This window comes from Eublepharis macularius, chromosome 5 (genome assembly GCF_028583425.1).
Source record: "Eublepharis macularius isolate TG4126 chromosome 5, MPM_Emac_v1.0, whole genome shotgun sequence".
NCBI lineage: Eukaryota > Metazoa > Chordata > Lepidosauria > Squamata > Eublepharidae > Eublepharis > Eublepharis macularius.
In genome coordinates this window covers 84062635-84084900 of record NC_072794.1, presented here as the reverse complement: position 1 = coordinate 84084900, position 22266 = coordinate 84062635, and the positions used below count along the sequence as shown (strand labels likewise).

General features: G+C 43.9%; 1 protein-coding gene across 2 annotated transcripts; it reads left to right on the top strand.

Annotated features, from left to right (window-relative positions):
- The first annotated feature begins 981 nt into the window (after positions 1 to 981).
- Positions 982 to 21852, top strand: TMEM61 (transmembrane protein 61). Of its 2 annotated transcripts, none has more exons than XM_054981244.1 (3): positions 982 to 1111; positions 17457 to 17854; positions 19784 to 21852. In XM_054981244.1, exons 2-3 carry the CDS (start codon positions 17508 to 17510, stop codon positions 20073 to 20075), a joined length of 639 nt encoding a protein of 212 aa, XP_054837219.1. In that variant the 5' UTR covers positions 982 to 1111; positions 17457 to 17507; the 3' UTR covers positions 20076 to 21852. The 2 variants fall into 2 exon arrangements, with proteins under 2 accessions (XP_054837219.1, XP_054837220.1); XM_054981245.1 differs by lacking the exon at positions 982 to 1111 and adding an exon at positions 3951 to 4039.
- Positions 21853 to 22266: the final 414 nt, after the last annotated feature.

Here is a 22266-nt window from a genome sequence, read left to right as displayed (position 1 = left end):
CACACACCCTTAGCCCAACTTACCTCACAGAGTTGTTGTGAGGATAAAATCGAGGAGAGGAGAATACTGTATGCTGCTTTGGGGAGCCCACTGTGGAGAAAGATGGGGTACAAATGAAATAAATAAATTAATATAGCTGAGGTTTGGGGGCAGATAAAATGTAGATTGGTTGGTGAATAGGGAAGAGAGAAAGCAGCAGAGAAGCAGAATATGAGGCTTGCCGGGGAGAGGGAAAGAGGAAATAGTTTGGGGAGGGAACTACAGAATAACGTGAACTGTCCCCTTGCAAGTCCTTGTCGCTAGCACCAAAGAGCCTTCCGCTGGCAGCTACCGCATCACTTGGCCACAGTTTTCCTGGGTGGAGGCTGCAGGGTGGTTGGGTGAGGAGGAGGGAAAAGCGGGACACATAAAGGTAGGTTTGCTGGTAGGGAAGAAGAGGAGGGAGGAAAAGGAGAGAGGTTATGGGGGTTTTCAGGAAAAGGAAAGAGGAAGCAGTGGGAGCGGGATGAGGGGCCCCTGCAAGTCCTTGCAGCAGGTCCCCCCTATTTGTTCCTCCCAAAATCTGCAACAGGTTCCCAAGTCTAGAGACCTTGTTCCTTTTTCTTTGTTATATAGAGGACTTTTCTCTACATAAGATGGCACAGGTGCCAGACATAAGAGGGTGCTCCTTGCTCCATAGTCTGGGAATTAGACATTCTCCAGTCTAAATCAGTTCAGCTGCAACACTGCAGTTCAGCTTTTCCCTTCGCCTCCTTGTTTGATGAGTGGGATGGATTTGCTGCCCTGCAAGGGCAAAAAAGATCTTGCGCCGACGATGAGGCATCATCATTTTAACCAGTTACTCTGGTGGGTTCCCCAGCCCCGCCTCCCTCCAGTCTCCCGCAGCAATTCAGGGAAAGCCCTTCTCTTCTCCGCTGGGGGGCGTTGCTGCTGTCACCAAAGTTAGCTGCGTGGATTGGCTCGCTCGAGTAGGGCTTGTGGTTGCAAGTCTAGCGTTCTTCGGAAGCTTTTGTTGCTCTGTGATTTCTCTTGCTGACGGGGACAGTTTCGCTGTTGGCTTTTTCACGCATCCCCTTGTAAATGGGGCGCACTTGAAGCGGTGGGCGAGCAAGTAAGTAGTATCTCATTCGTAGACGTTTCACAATCTGAGGTTATAATGCAACGAGCAGTTGACGAAGAACGAAATGTGCTGAGTTGCTCGTGATTCTGCAACGTTTGTTGAGGCGTGCCGGGGAAAGATTTTGAATTGTATCGGTGTGATGCCATGCTGCCTCTTCCAGCTCTAAGAAGTTGCACGAGCGATTTAAATGTGATTGCAAATTATTTGTCGTTTGGAATGCAGTTAGTTAAGAGGTAGTCCGAAAATATCCAGAACCAGTGGGCACTTTGTCAAATGTTGCATGCGATTGCTTTGCCTGAGTAACTTATTTTGCAAAAGTCGGGTAAAGTAGCATCTTACAGAGCAACTAGATTTGGTCTTTAAGACGCGACTGGACCCAGATCTTGCTCTTCTACTGCAGACCAACACGGCTACTTGAAATTATTTTACAAGTTTGCTTCCAGACGACTTCCGTTGAGATAATAGCAGTAGCTGAGGGTTTTCATCTTGGACTCGATGCGTTCAAAAAGAAACAAACCGTTGAATTGGTCGGAGGGGATCCTATTACAATTTAGACAGGATCAGAAGCTAATTTCTTTGCCTCCTCCGTGATACATTCAGTGGTTGCTAATAGTGTTGGACGAACGGACGCAGAAAGCTGAAAGATTCGCGGGGGAAGATGGCATTACGTTTGTTTTCTGTGTGGGACGGAGATCTAAAACTCTTTTTCTTCGCTTATGTGTTTGGATGTTGTTCACTAAAGTGTGCAATGAACAAACCTATTAATTCGGAGAATTTGGGCTGAAACCAGTTTAGACCCTATGGGTTCAAATACAGGCACTCTGGTTTGTTTGCTGGTAAGTCATAAAGATTAGGAGAGCCTTTTAGTCACATTTTGCGTTATTTTGTGTACGTATTTCTATTGTTTGGATGACTTGTTCACATAAAGCAGAGTAACCTCACAGCAAATTGACACATGGTCGAAATAGAAAGTTGCCGGGAGTTTAAGCTCCTCTGGGCAACTCCACCCTGGTGCTCATTCTGGATCTGTTATACCCGGATGTTATTGGTAGATCAACTCACATGGTAAGAGATACCCACGTTATAGTTAAGCAACTTCTAGAAGGGAGGGCTGGAATGGTTGAATTGTACCATGCAGGTGTGTGCTGAACATTTTGAATTCATGCAAATGGTGGGTTTACAGTAATAGCCAGAGTAGGATTCATCACTGAACTATGTTGAAACACTAATCCTTAACTCAGGATAGGATTGCTGGATGCTGCGTGCAAAATATCAGGCAAAATCTGAAACAATCTCAGCCCCGCAATTTACCAGTGTATCACACACAGAATACATAGCATCTCTTTGCCTCCCACTTTCCTCAGTAAACAGTTCTCATTTCCTGAGGTCAAGGTTTGTGCTCATTATGCAAAATGAGTAGATGACAGACAGGCTGTCAAAAATGCCTTCCTAGGACTAATGATGTTTGAAGTAACTATCAACCAGGTTCTTTAGAGGGGAGTGAATAATCAAATGCTGGTGATAGATCAAGATACTGGTGCATAAATAAAGATTAAGATTACAGGGGACTGTAGATCACTTTTAGAGATTCTCCATTATATCCTCCCAGGGCATCCTGACAATGAAAATCCTAAATTTACCTCCATTCAGAGTAGGGGTGGGGGGTTGCTAGTAGGTGGCTGGAATATTTTTGTCAGTCAGAAGCATTGGTACTTTCGGGGACAGGGTTATGTATCTGAAGTATTCCTCTAGATGTTATGCTTATGTCCAATATCCAGATAATCCAAAGTATTTGGAATTCCTTTCATTTATATCTTAATTTAAAATATAGCCCTGGGTCCAGAGAACTTGACATGTACGCAACATGAAACTGCACAATGCTGAATCAGATCGTTAGTCTATCAAAGTCAATACTGTCTACTCTGACTGGCAGTACTTTGCCAAGGACTCAGAAAGAGGTCTTTCTTATCACCTGCTACCTGAGCCTTTATTTTAAACTGGAGATGTCAGAGATTGAATGTGGGGCCTTCTGCATGCAAAGCAGATGCTCTGCCACTGAGCCGTAGCCTGACCGTAGTGGGCTGCAGTTATAGTTGTGCATGCTAGAACTGGATTCTCTGCATGCATACCAGCTGAGCAGGTGGTCATCACTGGAAACTTTGTCAGTGCCAGCCACCTCTTAAAGATGGAAGGGGACGGGGCGTGGGGGGGGGAGGATCTTGTGAGAACTAACCTTGCTGATCATTTGGCCCTCTATTAACAGTCAGCAGCACACTTCCTTTCTCAAGCAACAGAAATTAAACACATGACATCCTTCCATATGCTGATTGCCATTGCTGGACTGAGGAGGAAAAAGTAATTTCTCTGTGCAAAAAAAGTACATAAGTATGTGGCAGAAGTTTAGTATGCAGACAGCATGCACAGTAAACTAGCAGCCATCTTCATGAGCACATCTTACACTCATGTCAGGAGATGGCTGTTGTCTTGTCACACACACCACTTGAGTAATATAACCTTATTTACTCCACAAAGTTTTATGTCCACATACCTGACTGTGCAGGTAATTCAGTAGAGTGAAGAGGCCCATACGGAAGTAACAGTTCTGTATTGTAAAGCACGAAACTCTCATTGGTAACTAGTTGATATTAAAGTTCCAGAAGTAAGTGGAGAGTGTTCTGTTTCTGTGGGCAAGAATGGAGCAGTCTGCTTGTGTTGATGGTTCCAGTTTACTGGATTGCTGTTGTTTGTGGTGCCTCTAGCGTTTGGCACCCTGGGCAAGCAGGAACTCTCTCTGTCATTTCAGAGCCAAATCTCTAGGTGTGCATCCAACTGCAAGGACGCCTGATTTGTAGGTGACGTGTACAGAATTAGGGTGGTAAACTCTCGGAGGTCAACAGAACAACATGAGTTTAAATACAAGTATGTATTGAAAATGGATCAGCCTGTTGGAGGGAAGGGAAGGGGGCTAGCAGGATATTTGCAAGTAACTGGGTGACTTGAGCAGCTGCAGAAGGTCCTGACTTTGTGAAGAAGTTGCAGGCAGTCATTTGCATAGGCCTTTCCACTGTACACTCTGCCACGATCCATACTGATTGTGCCCCAGGCCACTGATGCACATGCATGCATTGAAACTAGCTGCCATCCCTCTTCTATAGCAAGAGAGTTGGCAGTTGTCAGGGCCTGTTAACAGACTCATGCAGAACAATCCATCTTTTTCGACCTGAGGTTTATGCAGGGATGTTTACAACAGTTGAAACTAATCAACATGAAATCTGAATGCAGCACTGGGACATTTTCAGTAACATTTTTGAAATTCAGCATTGTAAGCTACTTCAGAAAATCTGTGCTGTCTTGCAGATGAGTTGTATCACTATAATGTTAAATAACTTATTAAAAACAAACCATGTGCTTCTTGTTTCTTCTGAGGATAACAATAGCACAAAGGGAGTTCTCCTCATTTTTACTTCTCCATGTGCACAGAATACTCCATGTGGAGCAGAGAAAATGGAAAAAACCTCCCTCCTGTGCTATTTTGACATGGAGAAACAGCTTGAGGGGGGAGGGAGGAGCCCCCCCCATGGAGGCATTCTGAGGCAGTTTGGGCTCTCCTTTATTTTTTGACAGCCATTATCCAAAGCTGCTGTGTGGGGAACCGACCCCCATCTCTTTAAAAACCTGCATGTCTAGCTTGACCCTAAAACACCTAAAGCTAACATTACAGAAAATCAGAGTGGTGTAGTGGATAGAATCCTGAACTTACACAGGGGCTGGGGCTGGGTTTGAATCCTTTCTAATGAGGGTCTCTCTAGACGTGCAGGTTTTTAAAGAGTTAGGTCCGAGTTCCCCAGCCCCAACTCAGGCACCCGTAGCTATACAGTAGCAGTGGGGAATGACTAGTAAAAAATAAAGAAGAGCTCAAATAGCCTCAGAATGTCATCATGAGGGTAAGAAGGGCTCCTTCCTCCTCCCTCAAGTCGTTTTTCCAAATAGTGAGTGGTGGGGTGTAGTGTACTGGGAGCTTCAAGCAAAAAGACTTTCATAGCAAGGTTCCGTACAGCTGCATTCCGATTGGCCGTGTTGTTGAGCCGGCCAATCAGGATTCCCCTACAGACTAATGAACTAGCAAATAGGGTTTCTGGATACCGGGTGTTTGCTGTTGGTTGAGTTTAATTATGGGCGTGCTCTGGAGGGGGAGTTGAGTGTTCTATAACTGCTGTTTTGATGTTTGTGCTTTGAGTGGTGATGTTCCTGTTAATAAAAGAGTTATTGGAAATCACTTGAACAGCTGTACCCACTACATAAGACTGGTGACGAGGATGAGATCCTGCTTAGGTAGGAAGTCTCAAGACTAGAGCTGAATCATTTACTGGTGAGGAATTGTTGCCTCGGCCAACCAGTATATGTGCACTCAGGGTAGCCATCAGTATGGCCGCCAAGGGCCATTTTGAACCGTTTGACGCTGCTGCCGAGGACTGGGACTCATGTGTCTTCCGATTCCAGTTTTACCTTACGGCAAATGACATCACCAATGCTGAGTGTGCCAAGGCCACATTCCTCAGCGTCTGTGGGCGATCCACCTTCGAGATTACCCGTGCTCTCGTGGCACTGGAAGAACTAGAGGTGGTGTCATTCACAGTGATCAAGGCCAAGTTACGAGAGCACTTCTCACCACAGCCTTCTAGAATCGCATGTCGCCACGCAATCTGCCAAGGACTGTACCCTGGCCCGCGTTCTCAACTGGGTGTGGAGGGGGTGGCTGGAGGGCCACTTGGCTGAGGAGTTCCAGCCATTCAGCTCCCGGCAGCACGAACTTTCCGTACATAAGGGCTGCCTGCTGTGGGGGAACAGAGTTGTTATTCCGCCCAAGCTACGGCAGCTAGTCCTTGAGGCTCTGCACATCGGCCACCTGGGCATTGTGCACATGAAGGCACTTGCTCGCAGCTACGTTTGGTGGCCCAGCATGGACAAAGCAATTGAAGGGTGGGTTCGTACCTGCCATCTGTGCCAAGAGTCGTGTCCAGCTCCAGCCCAAGCTCCAGTTCACCCATGGGAGTCAGCGCATGCGCGCCATGGTCCCACCTCCATGTAGATTTTGCAGGGCCATTCCAAGGACAAGTGTTCCTGATAGTGGTGGACTCCTTCTCCAAATGGTTAGAGGTCGTTCCAGTATCCACCATGTCCACCACTGTTGTCATTCGGGCACTCTGTCGCCTCTTCGCAACACATGGACTTCCAGACACTATCGTGTCCAACAACGGAGCCCAGTTCACAGTGGCAGAGTTCTAACAGTTGCTGGCTGACAATGTCATCCGGCACATCATGTCTGCTCCATTTCACCCTTCAACCAATGGGCAGGCAGAGCGAATGGTGAGAACGACAAAGGACAGTCTCTGCAGGATCACACAGGGAGGCTGGCATGCTTGATTGGCTGCATTCTTACTTCAGCAGCACGTGAAGCCCCACTCTGCCACACTCTGTGACTTGCTCTCAGTCTAACCTACCTCACAGAAGTTCTGTGAGGGTAAAAGGGAATAATCCCCTTTGATGTTCTCTCGTCTTTAAACAGCAGAAATGGCACCAGAGATGTTTTTGAAATTCAAAAATAACTATTTATTTTAGAGGGGAAAAGTTAGGTGAAATCAGGGGCTGAAAATTTCTGAGACAATTCAACATACATCTCTCTCTGAGGTAAAATCAGTACATGCACAGACTTTAGTTCTTACGCTCTTCCCAGATACTTAAATGCTTATGTTATGAGGCTTTAGTTTCCTTGGTTTCCCCCAAACACTCTAGTATACTTTCTTTTAGTATTCTGTTTCCCTTTTGGAATTAGGAATGCTGGTATCCACTTTCTACTACCCCAGTTGCCTTCTCTCCAAATACCAGTGCTTTCCTTCAGTTGATATCTGAAGGTCTCCTTAGGCAGTTTCCAACCATACCTGAATAGAGATCTCTTTACTCTCCAGAGCTACCTCCCCGTTTGACTGTTTAATGAAAGTCTCTTCTCCTCTTTGGCCAGACTGGGAGTCTGTGCCTACTTTACAGACTTCCTTGCCAACTTTTTCCTCAGTTCTCCTGTTGGTGTTAAATTGCTTTCACTTAGGACTCTGTCTCCCAACTCTTCACACTGGAGTCCTCTCAGCTAGGGCTGAAAAACAGACCCTCATCTTTCCAGCTCATGCTACCCAATCAGATGCCTTGAAGTAGCCTGTCACTCAAAGCTCTGTGTCTGTGAGGGATTAACCCTTAACACTCCTGCAGCTGTTTGCACGGCACTTCCAGGCTTTTAAAATGTGCAGTCCATCACACCCCCATGTATGCTGCCTGAAGTTCCTTGGAAGAAGGGTTGTATACAACCGTAATAAGCAAAATTGTTTCAACCAGGGAATACTGAAACCAGGGAAATGGTATTAGTAAAGCATAAATCTGAATTTCTGCAAGCAGTGAGGGCCAAAGTAGGGTGTGGGGACAATCCACTTCTTTTTATAGCCAGATTTCCTTGTTCACATCTGAAATGAAAGGTGGGGAGTCTATATGTTAAATGAAAATGAAAAACACAGGTAAGAGAAATGAAACCTTGCCCTTCCTGCACTTCTTTGCTGTACTTTGTTACTTTTGGCATTTGTAAGCACTTTTCTTATATGCTGTCTCATTTCACTTATGGAAGCTTGGGCAAGAAGGAAAGTGCTGAGAGCACCAGAGGGTCATGATGTAATTTGGGGGAGGGGCAGGGTGGGGCTTAGCAGGTTCCTCTCATTTTGTGGAAGATCTGAGACAAGTGCTTCATTTTTGAAATTTTTATGTGGCAATCACTGGTGTGAGGGATCCACTATTCCCCGCTGCACTGCTCCCTTCTTTTCCTGGTAGCGTGGGTTGGGAACGCTGGAAATGTCGCTGTTTCAGCTGCAGCTTTTATGCAGGGAGAGAGAAAGAGAGAGAACTTTATTCTACAGAACTGTCAATCTCTCATTATTTTGTAAGCGGTAAAAATTGCGTTAAGCTGTTAACTTCCCCCACAAAAATCATTTTAGAAGGCTGAACTGGAAAATGCTTGCTATGTTGCTTCAAATACAAAAAATAGAAAACTGGTTTCAACTGAACTGAAAAATTCTTGGGTTCCAGCTACTCATATTTGGTTTAATTTCTCTAGTCCTCAGATTCACAGGGACAGATTCCTGCTTACGTCACTCATGACCTTGTATTTATCCAGCTACTAAATAAAAATGTCACTAGTAAGGGACAAAGTTATATGGGCCTGTCTCATGGATCCCAACATGTCAGTAACATGTTGCTATAGTATTCAGGAAAGCATTTCTCATAATAACAATATTTAATATTTAACATAGCATATTCAGAGTGCTTCACGTTCACCATAGTGAGTGGCACAAGTGACATGAGCTGGGAACAGGGGCTTGCGGCTCTCCTGAGGATGGATCTAGCCAGTTTTCTGTTGAAGTCAAAGTGGACCCCCCCCCCCAGTCCTTTTTCACTACCAGAAAAGCTGTTGAGATCCAACCCTTGGATAAGAGAGCGAGTGCTTACTTGACTATCAGTGCAATCCTGTGCACCCTTACTCATTTATAACAACAACAACAACATTCAATTTATATACCACCCTTCAGGACAACATAACACCCACTCAGAGCAGTTTACAAAGTATGTTATTATTATCCTGCTGAGAGGGTGGGGCTGAGAGAGCTCAGGAGAGCTGTGACTGACCCAAGGTCACCCAGCTGGCTTCAAGTGGAGGAGTGGAGAATCAAATCCGGTTTTCCAGATTAGAGTCCCACTGCTCTTAATCACTACACCAAATTGGCCTTCTAAGTCCATTGAAGGCAGAGGTGTAACTCTGCCTAAAGTTACATTGTTTGGCATAGATTCAAGCAAACCTGAACCTCCATTTGCAACTCCCATATTATGCAGTCTGCCTGTTTTGTTATTCAGTGTCTGTTTGCATGCCATTAGAGAGGACCACTAAAGTAACTTTTTCTTAATTTATGACACAGTTGCCAAAAAGGTTGGCCACTACTACCATATATCTCAAGCATTTCCTTAATAATCTCATTATTGCTTCCCCAAATCTACAAGTGAGGGCACTATCCCCATATTGCAGATGCTTCCTGCTTTCTCACAGCATTATCGTGCATTTGTGACCCTTCTTGGGTTTTCCTTGCTGTTCTCTGATCTTTCTCACTCCTGCTTTCCTTCAAAGCTTTGGGGAAGATTAAACTACAGCCTAGATGAGTGCCATGTGGGTAAGAAAATTTAGATTTTTCCACTCACATGGCAGCCATTTTCCTGAACTCTTCCTCTGTGGCTCATTTTAGTTAATACAATGAGTGACATATTACTGTTAGCTTTGAAATTACCTGGCAGAATCCTGGCAACCAGAGATAGAGGCTTTTCTGTAAAGAATTACACAAAGAGTCTAATCCTGTAATCCAAGTCTGCAGGCCGATTGTGCTGTAAATTCATTGGTATTTGTTAATACAGCATGTATACTATGGCTTGTGTAATGGAACTTACACTGGTTGATGTACCCACAGTTCTTACAGATGTTCCTTTGAGGGAGTAGCCAATCCATGTTAGTTTGTTAAATAAGTGTCTTTTGGCTTTCCTTAAAGACTAACAGATTTCTTGCAGTATAAGCAGCCATAGACTAGAGAGCCCATATCAACTAGGTTAAAAGGAGAGATGGATCTCTGCTCACACTGGTCCCAGGTCATGTCTGAAGGCACATGATGTAGCAGCAACCTTACTGATCTAGGTCTGAGTCTGGTGAGTGCCTGGATGGGAGTCCTTTGCAGAACCCCAAGTAAGGCAGAATATAAAGACTATATATATATATATATAGCAAGAGGAAGATGGAGCAGAAAAAAACCTGACCTTTGCCGTGACCAGTTGCCAGACCAATTACTCCTGAGCACTTGGCCATAACACACGGGACAGAAGAAGCTCTGAGGCAGCCCCATGTTTACTTGAACCAAAAGATCATTTGGGCTCTGTCAACACACGCACAGAGTTGGACAGTGCACTGGATTTGTTAACTGCAGTCTGTCTGCAACTTTAATAAACCAGATTTTATCACATCTTTTCATTAAACATGGATAAGATCATACAGGGTTTCTTTCACTGACAAATAATTCAACTTTCCATCTAGCTGGCTTAACTCATAAACGGCTGCATGAAATGTATTGTTTCACTTGTCTGGAAGATAACTAAATTAATCTGGGTGACTGGGTCTTTTATCACTTTGCATCGGATTTTTAATTATATACTTCGGAATAAATGAACATATACGGCTGTTCATTATTAAATATAATAGTCTAACAGAATAAGTTAGTATATCTTTTTGTCTTTTCCTCTTCCCCTATATGTTATGTACTATTTATTAGGTTATAAACCTTCAGGCGGGTCCAAATTCCTTCTAAATAAATTTGTACAGCATTTATTGTTGAAAGTTTAAAACCAATAACAATGACAGTACCCAAATAAAAGAAATTAAACATTTTTCCTCAGTAATGAAGTATTTACAATTGGCAAAGTGCTTTTGGAATAGTTCCATTTCATTGTCGAAGGCTTTCACGGCCGGAGAACGATGGTTGTTGTGGGTTTTCCGGGCTGTATTGCCGTGGTCTTGGCATTGTAGTTCCTGACGTTTCGCCAGCAGCTGTGGCTGGCATCTTCAGAGGTGTAGCACCAAAAGACAGAGATCTCTCAGTGTCACAGTGTGGAAAAGATGTAGGTCATTTGTATCTACTCAGGAGGGGTGGGGTTGAGCTGAGTCATCCTGTAAGAGCTTCCCAGGGTGTGGAATGCTAATGGCGGGAGGCTTCACTGTATCCTGAGGAGGTTCTTTTGCATATGGATTGGTACTGATGTGCTAATCTTCTCTGCAGGGCTATTGTCGGGGATAGAATGTTTTGTTAGCCTGGTGTTTTTCAGAACTGAAAACCATGCTCTGTTCATTCTTAAGGTTTCTTCCTTCCTGTTGAAGTTTTGCTTATGCTTGTGAATTTCAATGGCTTCCCTGTGCAGTCTGACAAAGTAGTTGGAAGTGTTGTCCAGTATTTTGGTGTCCTGGAATAGGATACTGTGCCCTGTTTGCGTTAGGCTATGTTCAGCCACTGCTGATTTTTCAGGTTGTCCAAGTCTGCAGTGTCTTTCATGTTCTTTTATTCTTGTCTGGATGCTACGCTTTGTGGTCCCGATGTAAACTTGTCCACAGCTGCAGGGTATACGGTATACTCCTGCAGAGGTGAGAGGGTCTCTACTGTCTTTTGCTGATCGCAGCATCTGTTGTATTTTTCGGGTGGGTCTGAATACTGCTTGAAGGTTATGCTTTTTCATAAGCTTTCCCATCTGATCAGTAATTCCTTTGATATATGGCAAAAACACTTTTCCTGTAGGAGACTGTTTTTCCTTGGTTGTTTGATTCATCCTGGGTTTGATTGCTCTTCGGATTTCATTTCTGGAGTAGCCATTTGCCTGAAGTGCGTGGTTTAGATGATTAATTTCCTCATTGAGATAGTGTGGCTCACATATCCGTCTTGCACGATCCCCTAATGTTTTCATTATGCCTCTTTTCTGTCGGGGGTGGTGATTGGAGTTTTTGTGTAAGTACCGATCAGTGTGAGTTGGTTTCCTGTAGACCTTGTGACCTAACTGAAAGTTTGCTTTGCGGATGACCAAGGTATCCAGGAATGGGAGTTTTCCCTCGATTTCTTTCTCCATTGTGAATTGTATGTTCAGGTGGATGTTGTTGAGATGATTCAAAAACCCCATCAATTCTTCCTCCCCATGGCTCCAAATGATAAATGTATCATCCACAAACCGGAACCATACACTAGGTTTGTGGGGTGCTGATTCTAGAGCTGTTTTTTCAAAATGTTCCATGTAGAAGTTTGCTATAACTGGGCTGAGAGGGCTCCCCATGGCCACCCCATCCATCTGTTCATAGAATTCATTGTCCCATTGGAAGTAACTGGTTGTCAGACAATGATGGAATAAGGCTGTTACATCCTCTGGGAAAATCTGATTAATAAGTGCAATAGTGTCTTTTACTGGAACCTTGGTAAACAGGGATACAACATCAAAACTGACAAGTATGTCTTGTGGATTGAGTTTCAGAGAACTGATTTTGTTGATGAAATCTGCTGAATCTTTGATGTAAGACGAGGTTTTCCCGATGTGGTCCTGCAGGAGATCTGCCAGATGTCTAGCTAATTCATATGTCGGTGAACCAATGGCACTCACAATGGGTCGGAGTGGGACTGAATCCTTATGTATTTTGGGGAGTCCATATAGTCTAGGTGGCTGTGCTTCAGTCTTGCATAGTTTTCTGTGCGTGTCGGGATGTAGTGAGGAATTCTTGATCAGCGCATTTGTTAGCCTGGTGATTTTGCAAGTGGGATCTCGTTTTAGTTTTTTGTAGGTGGAGGGGTCCAGGAGTTCCTTAATCTTCTTTTTGTATTCCTCTGTTTTCATGAGAACATGAAAGACACTGCAGACTTGGACAACCTGAAAAATCAGCAGTGGCTGAACATAGCCTAACGCAAACAGGGCACAGTATCCTATTCCAGGACACCAAAATACTGGACAACACTTCCAACTACTTTGTCAGACTGCACAGGGAAGCCATTGAAATTCACAAGCATAAGCAAAACTTCAACAGGAAGGAAGAAACCTTAAGAATGAACAGAGCATGGTTTCCAGTTCTGAAAAACACCAGGCTAACAAAACATTCTATCCCCGACAATAGCCCTGCAGAGAAGATTAGCACATCAGTACCAATCCATATGCAAAAGAACCTCCTCAGGATACAGTGAAGCCTCCCGCCATTAGCATTCCACACCCTGGGAAACTCTTACAGGATGACTCAGCTCAACCCCACCCCTCCTGAGTAGATACAAATGACCTACATCTTTTCCACACTGTGACACTGAGAGATCTCTGTCTTTTGGTGCTACACCTCTGAAGATGCCAGCCACAGCTGCTGGCGAAACGTCAGGAACTACAATGCCAAGACCACGGCAATACAGCCTGGAAAACCCACAACAACCACAGTTCCATTTCACTTTGCCCTTTTATTTCACTTATGATGATTATGTGTATTATGATTAATGTCTGATTCATATAAAACAGCTTAGCTGTGCAATTACAACGATCATATAATAATAACATACTTTGTAAACCGCTCTGAGTGGGTATTAAGTTGCCCTGAAGAGCAGTATATAAATCTTCTGCTGCTGCTGCTGTGGTGGTATAATGCCAGAGATCTATGAGCACGTCTTTTGCAGCTTCCATTGCAAAATCTAGACAATATTTCAGGGCTCATGGGACATGAAATGTTCCCATCTCATTACTTCACTATAACAATTCTTTCTAGATCTTCTAAAACCTGCATAGCCAAAATGTGGAGGGGGAGCATGATTGCATTTCCTGATCTTTCCCTAAAACATGTCAGACTAGGGCCTGTGTACATACCAATTTATTTATTCAGACTATTTTTTAACCTTCCTTTCTTTAAACTGGTCTTAAGATTGATTTCAATGATGATAAAAACAGCATACAATTAAAAATCTATAAGAACTAACAGATTTAGTTATCATCAAAGAGTCAAAAGCGCACCTGAAGAAGTTTGCTTACAGAATCTCAGCAATATAGAAGCCTTCCTCACAACCTCAGGAAGGCAATTCCATCGAATCGCTACTGAAAAAACTCTAGATTTAGCTGTGGTCAACCGAATAGTCCTATAGAGGGAATAAATAACCTGTGTTGCTCAAAGGAGTAGCAGTGCCACACATGCTGATATTGGGAAAGGTGGTCCTGCAGGTATGTATGTCATAGTCCATGAAGGATTTTAAAGTAATAACCAAAATAAAAAAGAGTCCAGTAGCACCTTTAAGACTAACCAATTTTATTGTAGGTGCTACTGGACTCTTTTTGATTTTGCTACTACAGACTAAAACGGCTAACTCCTCTGAAAGTAATAACTAGCACCTTATCACCTGTGTCATTGGGAACCCTTCAAAATTCTCTCAGACTGCTTCTGCCTCATTAAAGCTGCTTGGCCCAGTTCATTTGGCTTTCTGTGTACTTTAATACGCATCTTGGGTTGGCAGTTCTGGGTTGGGAAATTCCTGAAGATTTTGGGGGTGAAGCCTGGGATATAAAGCCATAGAGTCCATACTCCAAAACAACCATTTTCTCCAGGGGAACTGATCCCTGTTGTCTAGAGATCAGTTGGAGATTAACCTGGATTCTGGCAACTCTGAGCCACAGTTCAGGAGGAAAGCATGAAACAAACTAAAAAGCAGTTGTCACCACTAACTGAGGATAATAATTCAGGATAACAAGAACTCAAGCTATTATTAGGTAAGGAAGGATATGGATGCAATGCTATACATCTTCAGTGAGGGAGTGGGTGGTGGAATTTTCTAGAAGAGAATCCATTTTTGTAATTAGTGTTAATCACTTTTTTAAATTCTAAAAAGATATACTTTCAGTAGCTGATTATTTGATTAAACTGACCACTTTTTCTGAATTTAAAATGAGCACATTGTATTAAAGATTTTTTTTGTTTTGCATATACCCACAGCTTACCTTTAATCACTCAGTGAAGATCCTTGTGCTGTGGTAACAGCTGCTGCCAAAGCAACATTTTAAAACATCTGCACAATCAGAAGTCAGATGGCCAAACAGAAGTCCAGCTGGGTACAAGCCCTATCTGGCCCTACCCACTTTCTAAAAAACACTTGGCAGTAGGGCTGCTATATGTCCTGGTGGGGGCAAGGGTTCCCCTGCTCTCAGCCTCTGTCCCCCGCTGTCACTCACCTGGCTGGCAGGGGGAAAAGGGCTGGGGAATGGCTCCAGGAGGCAAAAAACCTCCTGGACACAATGATAGCACTTTGTCAGCCTCCCCCATGAGCGCCACTATGCTGGGCGCTGGCACACCTGATCTTGATTCTGGGAAGCTGTCAGGGACAGTGCAGGCTCTTGCTCTGTGGAAGGAGGGGGTATACATCACCCTCGCTCCCTCTCAGTCCACTCGCAGGCCTGCTCAACCTGACAAAGTCCTGGCTGCCTCCCCTTTCAAAGCCCCTGTCCTCCTCACCTCCTCTGGGCTTGTTCTTCCTCCTATTCTTCATTGCTCTCACTCCTACTTCTTCCAGCTTCTCACTCTCTCTAAACTCCTACACAACCCAATGCACCCTGTGGGTGGACTTCCCTTTTATCCCTTCATCTCTTCCCTGCTCCACAGGTCAGCCATGCCCCCCTCCTGCTCTCTATCCACAGCCCTGGCCAACTCAGGCAGTTGCACCTGGGCTTGCTCTGCTGGCTGATTGGGGCAGGTACACCTGTGCCTCCTTGGCTGGCTGCCAAGCTTTTCTTGCAGATTGCCTGAGGTGGTTTCACTTGGGATTGTTCTGCTCCTGGCTTCTCCTGGACCAGGCTACTGCCTTCTAGCTGGCCTGCAGGCTCTGTGCTGCCTTGGCTGCCTCTTCTCCCTGTCTGGTAAGGCTGCTGGCTGACTGCCTTTGATTCCTGCATCTCTTCCCTCGGGTCTACTCCCCTCCTGGGGGTCCGGCCCCCTGCCTTCCCACTAGAGGGTGGGGCTAGCTGGCTTTCACCTGCCTTGCCTGACTGTCTGAGGCTTGGGCGCTTCTTTGCCCTCCTGTGGTGCAGATGCCTCCCTCCCCCCTTCTGTTGTTGGTCTGCTCTGATCCTGGGTGCCAGTTGGGGTGGCGGGGGGGCTGTCCCCCAACTGCCTCCCCTCTCCTTCTCTTGGTAAGTCCGGGAGCTGAGCCTTACCCTGGACACACTTCCTTAAGTGATGTCATTGTGCCCAGTGGTGGGCATGCTCCTGTGGCTTACAGAGACCCAAACTGGTCATGTCTGCTGCCGGACACAATGACATCATTCTGGAAGTGATGTCATTGTGCCCTGCCAGGAGTGCATTCACATTTTGTGTGTGCACAAGAAGAACCTCAAGGTAAGTGCCAGGTCCCCCCACTCCTGTCAGGAAGGTAAGGGGACCTGGCAACTCTACTTGGCAGGCATCAGGTAAGGTGCCATTGGGTGCTGTGGGCTCATGAACTCTATGTTGGGGACCCCTGCAGTAGACCCTCACCATGCATGGGGTCTTCATTCCTGGGATCATGATGAAATCTGCAAATACTGGGAGGTAGGTTTCTGCTGCCTCCTAGTAGCAAAACAACTAACTTTCATGCAAAGTTTAACGATGTAATGTTTCCAGTGATGGTACGGTGGCATTAAATATTAAAGCTAGTACATGGTAATTGATGACTGGAGAACCTTGTCCAGTAGATGTATTTACAATGTTAGAGAAAACTTTAATTGAGGTTCATTGCTGTGGTAGTTCCATGTCCCACCATACGAAGGCACATTCAGATAATAGGTTTACAACAGCATGAAAACTTGGTTTTATCTAGAATAAAATCTAGAAATAAATCTATAAAAGAGAGATTGTTATGGGGTCTATTCTTTGTTCACCCACCCACACCTGTATTTCCATCTAATGCACACAGTGATGTTGGTTATTGTGTTATACTATAATGATATTTATAAGGCCACTTGAATGGTTTGAGAGTGGAAATGTAATTTTACTGTGTCACAAAATGAGATTTGAACCTACCTGACCACTGCGGTTATCTTCAGGGGGCCTTCTTTGGGTACCTTGCTGTTTGAAGCTAGATGGGTGGCAAAAGGCCTTCTCATTCATGACACCAAAATTATGGAACTCCCTCCCCAGGGATTTCTGTCTGTCCCTCCATATCATTGTCTCCCACCAGCAGTTAAAGTCTTATTTGTTTTGTCTGGTATTCCCTCACTGACCCTCCTTCCTGTGTGTGTTTTAACTATGCATATGGTCTAATTGTTTGTATACTTTATATTTTAAAAGTTTGTTTTATTGTTTTTTATTTTTCATCTTGTTGTATCCCACCCCTGGGAGGAAATGGGGAGTGGCGGGGAGAGACGTGGAAAAAGATTTTGCAGAATGTCAATTACAGTGCAACTGGATTCCAGTACAATGCTGGCATGCCAAGCTCCCCCACCCCCATTTCTTCCCAAGGGTTGCTGGCTGTGACATGGAAACCCTATGGGGACCCTAACCTTGGTGGAAAAGCAGCATCAAAATGTTTTAAATAAATATATAAATTTGAACCTTAGTAAGCAAAAAGTGGACATGGATGTTTAAAAAGTCACACAGTGAACCCTGATTAAACTCTTTTTGAATTCATGGGAGGGTAGGGTAAACTGCATACTGACTATATCAGGTATAATGGTCTCTTTCCCCCTTTTTTTGTTACAGCATGAGCCAGGGAATCAGAACTATTTCCTTGTAAAGGCCTCTGACTATAAAATGGCTACCGCTTCTTTGCGTCATGGAGTGACCATCACTGGAGCTATCCTGCTAGTCACAGGAACACTGTGTTTTGCTTGGTGGAGTGATGGTGAGATGGGGGCCACATCGAGCAGTGACCCTAACATCATCCCTCATGCAGAAGCTGAACAAGTTACAAGTTCTTCCTCCTCTAATGCAGTGCTCAGGTCTATCAGCTTCTTCTGTTGTGGGATTGGTGGGCTCCTCCTCCTTTTTGGTCTACTCTGGTCAGCAAATGCTGGAATTGTCTCTCGGCGCTACCAATACCATTTTTCCAGAGACCTTCACTACTTCACTGTTGAACCTCTTGAAAAACAGACTTGCAGGTTAGCAAGATTTGTGCAACAGTGCTTGATAGGGATAACTTAGAGTTATAAGAATAGTTGTTGAATGCTGTAGCATATTGGTCAAATATTTAAACTTTTAGGTTATTACAGCTTAACAATGAGAAAGAGAGAGTGATAGACTTTCAGTGCAATCCTAACCAGATAGTAAAGAGTCCAGTAGCACCTTTAAGACTAACCAAATTTATTGTAGCATAAGCTTTCGAGAACCACAGCTCTCTTCGTCAGATGCATGCTGTGGTTCTCAAAAGCTTATGCTACAATAAAGTTGGTTAGTCTTAAAGGTGCTACTGGACTCTTAACTATTTTTCAACTACAGACTAAGATGGCTAACTGCTCTGGATCCTAACCAGAGTTACTTCAGCCTAAGCCCAAACTGGCCCCTGTGAAGTGCAGCAGCATGCCCACTACTAAGCATGATGATGTCACTTACACAAGTGATGTCATTGTGCCCAGCAGAAGCATGCCTGCTGCATGCTGGCCCAGGAGGTTTTTCATTCTTGGGTCTGTTTCCTGGACCTCCCCCCCCCACTTGCCAGACGAGTGACTGTGGGGGGGCAGAGGCAGGGAACAGGGGAATACTAATGATACTGGAATACGAATGATAGCCCTGCTTTAAATTACTCCTGACATCAGGGATGGTTCAGTGGGGGAAGGAGTAGGCCTTCTGGAGATGGGTGCTTGACTGTAAGGAAATATGGTTGTCAAATATGGGGCTTAATCAGACTCCAACAAAGACAGAGCCATATCTATCTATTGTTATTAAGTTTTCATCCTGCCCTTCCTGTAAGGAATATTGGGCAACTTTGTTTCACGTATCAGGATCTACCTGTCAAGCCATATATCAGGAACTCATTGCATTATACAATCCAGGAAAATTGAACAGCTAGATTATGATGCTGGTATGTAGAACTAGAAACATTTTTTCAGCCCTGTCTAGGACTGACATCTCAGATCTTGATGACAGCTTTTAAAATATGTTTCTTGTACTCAGGAATGTAAACTGTTCTTTCTAGCCTTACCAATAGGGTTTCTAGTAAGTGTTTTTGTGTTATATCTGAAACTATGCAACTGTGTCTACAATATAGATAAAATCCTTCATAACAAAATCACTTTTCATTTGTTCCTTATCCAGAGACACAGGTGTAGTATCTTCTATGACTAGCCTTCTGTTAAGGTGAAATGTAAGGGCCCAGCCACAAGAACTGTTATCCTTGAAAAAGAGGAAGTGAGATGATCAAAGGTTATATGAAAGCTTTACATATACACAAGCCATGTTTGCTTAGCAAAGCACAATGGAAAAGGAACAGCAATATATGAATGGTGGTTATGCACTTCATAATACCAGTGGCAATACAGTAACTTTCATACTGAATGCCCAACAGAATATAAAAAATACCTACTTTATAAATCCAACCAAACTGCAATCACAGACAGCTGTGGGACATGTTTTTTGGGTGTCTTCACACATGATGCTTAAAAACATTTTTGCCTTTCCTGCCTTTGTAGTTACACCATTCTAAGACCATTGAAGTCTGTTTGCTAAACTCTTTTTAGGCTTGCACAGTTGGTGGATAGAATGTACATTAGATTTAGAAATGGTTGTTTTCTACTTTCTGCCTCTTGTTAAGCATTTACACGTGTGCTCAGTGGTGCACATGAAGCCCAGAAATTATTTTAATGTCATATGTGAAAAAGTCCTTTGTGAACTTCTGAAAAGTGATGACATGCTTTTCTTCCTTTTCCCCCAAACCTGGTGTGTGTGTGTGTGTGTGTGTGTGTGTGGCTTCAGAATTCTAATATAACTAGCGAATATTGTTGTCTGTGCCTTTGTAAAACTTTTTAACCAATCAAATGCCTTTTTAAACGCATAAAAATAAGAATTGTATTTTGCTCTTGATTATGTTTCAGCACCTGGGAAGCCAGCACTATTCCTACCTATGAAGAAGCCATGAATTGCCAGCCTGCTGAAAATGCCCCAGACTACATACGGTCTCACAGTATGAAAGAAAACAGGCCACCTGTCTATCAACTGGTAGATGAGAATGACCCATGGCATGACAGCCGCAGACGAAGCTCTTCTGATAGTGCTTTATTCCGGAATATTCTACCAAGGCTAGAGCCAGGATCTTGGAATGAAGCAAGCATTGTCTGTCACACTCCACCACCTAGCTATGAGAGTCTCAGCTCATGTGATGGATGATCTAGGGGTTTGGTTCATCACCACTATATTGGTTTTGAGTGCATTTTATTGCCACCTATCATTTCCCTTAAATTAATTAGTGGCAAGCAGGTGTGGAAAGGGGTAAATGGCTACAAAAATATGAATTACTGCTTTACCTTTTGTAGAAACTGCTGCCTAATGATCAGAGATTAATCTCAGCATTGCTTTCATTAGTGTATGGCTGATGTGTATACAGTAAGCCTCATGTATCTAAATGCCCAGGAGGTGCATCCAAAGTGCACAGATAATTAAAATGTCAGCTGTGTGGGACTTCTGTTTACATAGAGTTATAGTGTTACAGACTTGCAAGGGTAGAATATTGTGAATGTAAGTATCTAGGCTCTGGGTAAATGGCATCTGGAAATGGAGAGTTCTGAACTGTTTGTAGGTAATAAAATGTTTGTCTATCAGTTACATAGATATAAAATGCATTGTGGTATGTTGGTGAAATTGCTTGTTTCCTGCCAAATTTCTTCCAATTTCATTAGAAATTATCAGGTAATGAAATTATTCTGAATGTCGCTTACATTCTATTCCAAATACAAATGCCTGTCTTGAGTATGAAATCTACGCACCAAGCATCTTCACATCCTTTAACACAGTGTTTCTCAAATTAGGGAGTTCACGGGGTACTCCAGGTAGTCTCTTACTCCTTCATAAGCCAGGGCTGATTCATATCGGTCCATCTAATGTGGAAATGGAGCCCTGTGGGGTGGGGAGGGGACAGAATTAGCTTCCCCATTTCAAAGGGCAGGAGCTCATAGAGTCACCACCATCCACATTCACAATAGCTTCCAGATAACCTAGCACTGGCTGGGAAAGGCACTGATTGGTTGCTGGGATCCTGTAGCACAGCCCTGAGAACTTTTAACTATCTGAGTGGTACCTAGTGGCAGTCTTAGTGATTCTGGAGGTCTCAGGCAAAACTTGAAGATGGGGCCTCAGAATCACTTAAACAGCAGGGAGGAGAGTGATAAAAGTAGGATGTTGTTCCCCTGATCACCCTTAAGCTGACGGTTCTCCCCCCAATTCTGCCTGAATCTAGGGCAGTACAGGGGATCAGTGGTGAATCTGCTGGCAGGGGCTTCAGGGCTGTGGTTAGTGCAGCTGGCTGCAGTGTAGGGGGCTCTCTGCAGGGCCTGGGGCACCTGTCTCAAATGCCTTGTGGCCAAGACCACTCCTGGTGGTACCAAGGAGGTATTGTCCTAATACAGTTATCATAGTTCCTTCAGATATAAAATTGAACTTGTTTTCAATCTATTTTCCAATACAAAGGCTATCACTAAACTACTAGAGAGATGCTGTTCTGAATCCATAGACAATAATAGCTAATGGTGGCTTTTAATCCAATACAAGAAATTCAAATTTTGTATAATTGTGGTCTTTTCTTTTTCCTGTGAACAGCTCTGTTTCTCTGGCTTTGCTGGCCTTTCCCCACCCTTAACTTTCCTTACTGTCTCTGGTACAAAGTCTCCTCCAGTCAAGAGATGAGATTTATTAGAACTTAGGGTCAGAATCTTTTGAGCTGTGGCGCTATAGAATCAGCTACCCTCTAAGACCTGACCTTGTATGCTGTGTATAGACAACATAAATGTTTAAATTTGTTGTTAGAGCATAGCTGATGTGGTTTTCACTGTGTTGTTTTGAGAACACTAGGGGACAGAGGTGTTCATGGGGCACACATGGTTTGGCATGCACTTTGTAAAGGGGCAGTCCTACACATGGTGGGTGCTGTTGAGGATGCATGAAATTTTAAAAATCAAAATAGGGTATATGGTCAGGTTGCTGAAATGTGAGAACTGCTATTTTAACATGTCTTTGGTGGCCTATAAAATGTTGCTAGGGGGTCCTGATATTTGGAGAACATTGCAAGGTTTGGGTAGCCCTGCTAAAAATCTGTGGCAGTTTTACCATTGACTTTAGTGGGAGTTGGCCTTCCCACCCTCTTCCATGGACCACACATATCAAATAAAATTGTATTCCAGTATCAGCTTTTGTGACATAGAGCACACTTCTTTAGATGCTATGAATGGATCCTTACTATGCAGTTTAGGAGGTTTGAAACAAACGAAAAACAAGGTCAAGGAGCTATGAGATGAAGCAAGTACAGGATGAAAAGTGATTATGTCACATTAAAAACTGATCAAGCAAAATACAGAAACCATTCCCT